The sequence below is a fragment of the Trachymyrmex cornetzi genome, unplaced genomic scaffold (genome assembly GCF_001594075.2).
Source record: "Trachymyrmex cornetzi isolate Tcor2-1 unplaced genomic scaffold, Tcor1.1 C3950218, whole genome shotgun sequence".
Lineage (NCBI taxonomy): Eukaryota > Metazoa > Arthropoda > Insecta > Hymenoptera > Formicidae > Trachymyrmex > Trachymyrmex cornetzi.
This window is the reverse complement of record NW_017295399.1, coordinates 1-2,226: the sequence shown is the minus strand read 5'-3', so window position 1 is coordinate 2,226 and position 2,226 is coordinate 1. Positions and strand designations below refer to the sequence as shown.

The window sequence follows — 2,226 nt, the reverse complement described above, 5'->3', positions numbered from 1 at the left end:
AAAATTGTTGGCAAACGGGATCCTCTCAAAATTTTCCTCGGAGGGGAAGTTTTGGAACATAGCCTAAGTAAACAAATTTACCAAAATATTTATAATTTTATTGGTCAACATTTAATGAATTTGTTTACTTTTGTAATTTTCATCTCTTTTCAAATCGCTCGTTCAAATTCAAATCGTACGACAGTGCGCTCACTTCCGTTCGATCGGGTACTACGCGCGACGTTTCCCGTACTAGAGCCTCGTCTGAAATGCGAGGCCGGAAGTGACGTCATAACGTTATATCCATACACACCACTACGGCAAGCACGGCGTCCGCGATCCAATATGTCCGCAGTCTCACGATAGAACGCGTTACTTTTCGACATACTGCCGCAGGAGAGAGTCAGAGGAGATAATTCCGGCGCGAACGGCTCAAAGCCGTTCCGTCCGTACGAGAATCGTGGGATCGGTGTCGCATGCCCGCGATTCGTCGGCGTGCGACACGATCACGGAAGGAATCAGAAGCAACACCGAGAGTAAGAGAACGAGAGGGACGGAGTGAGGAAGAGAGAAAGAGAGAGAGAGAGAGTGAGTAAGAACGAAGCGGGACGGAAATCGAGAAGCGTCAACTCTGGTCAACTCGCATCGGTGCGGTCCTAGATACGTTCCCACGAGCCCGTTTCCACGGCATCGAGAACTACTGGGTGCGACTGCGACGCGGGATCAGCAACGGCTTTCGTGAACCGTCGTCGACAACGCCGAGAGCGCGCGCGGAATCGTGGGATCGTCCACCGCGACGACGCCGTCATCCACCTGCAGCTCATCAGGATAACCGAGCCGACGACGTTTCCCAGATGTCGATCATCGTCGTGTGGGACGATTTGGTCACGATTTGAGATTTCGAAGCGGGCGCATCGCGCAGCATCGAGTAATCCTCATTTAGATTGTTCTGTTTAGGATATCGCACGGGAGTCGCTCGCAAACTAACGCGAAATAAATTTGTATATTGCTTCCGTTGTTACAATGAGAAACCGAGCGATATTTTTGGTGGAATTAAAATGGAGAACGATTTGTTTGTTACTTTATTGAAAATGGACAGTACAGTGAATGTAAATTGACATGAATTCTTGGTTACAGATCTATGAGAAGAATTCAGGGGGTATGAATTGTAGTGATAGACAAGATGTCAAGCGACAGCGATAATACTTGTTTGATACGTCATCATAATCATAAACGCAAAAAAATTGTCATTAGTGACAGTGATAGCAGCGATGAATCTGTTATTGTACAAATTCGAAGAAAGAAGAAACTTGTACGTTTAGAAGTGCTTTAATTATTACACAGTATCTTTAAATATTGATTAAATTAAATGTTTAATTCTAACTGTATTTGTGGAATCTATTAAATCTAATTTGCATAGCCCATTTAATTTTATTTATATGGTCTTATTTCTAAGCGAACAAATTGTTAAAAATTTACATTAATTTGCATTTATGTTACTGTTCCAGAGAGTCGTTAGTGAAGGAGAAAGCAGCAGCGATAGTGATGTACCTAAGCCTGTGATTAGACGACAAAACCATGTAAGTATTATGACTGTTTTATTTTTTAAAGAAATGTTTAGCCAAATTTATTGATGATGACATATCTTCATTAATATCATTTTATTGCAGAGAGTTATTAATGACGAATCTAATAGTAGCGAAGAAAGCAGATCCACGCATATTACAGACAGTAGTACATCCGAATGGGAAAGTGATTGGACTAGTTCAGATGAATCAAGCGATACTTATAAATGTACTGCTAAGCGTAAAGTTTTATCTAAAAGTAAAAGTGAGAATGCCAATAAACCTGGTTCCTCTTCATTAACTAATGCCAACGCTAACTCTGATAGCAGTGATGATCAGTCGGAAAAATGTCCTATATGTCTGCTACCATTTAGAAAACAGCAAGTTGGTATCCCATCTGAATGCGACCATTGCTTCTGTTTAGAATGTTTATTGGAATGGAGTAAAAACATCAATACTTGTCCAGTGGATCGCATATCCTTCACTACAATTATTGTTAGAAGTCATTTTGACGGCGAGGTAATTTTTTTTACAAATTTGTTATTCAATACTGTATGATTTAAAAAAATTAACACAAATAACCAAGCTGTACAAAAAATAAATTAACTATTGAAATGTGTATATATATATAGAGAGAGAGAGAGAGAGAGAGAGAGAGAGAGAGAGAGAGAGAGAGAGAGAG

General features: G+C 40.5%; 1 protein-coding gene across 1 annotated transcript; it reads left to right on the top strand.

The window, feature by feature from the left end:
• Positions 1 to 300: 300 nt before the first annotated feature.
• LOC108767720 (PHD and RING finger domain-containing protein 1-like) lies at positions 301 to 2,063 on the top strand (the record flags this gene model as incomplete). Its single annotated transcript, XM_018517755.1, has 4 exons — positions 301 to 907; positions 1,117 to 1,291; positions 1,488 to 1,559; positions 1,650 to 2,063. Coding segments are annotated over exons 2-4 (615 nt in total), but the record flags the coding sequence as incomplete, so codon positions are not given.
• Positions 2,064 to 2,226: the final 163 nt, after the last annotated feature.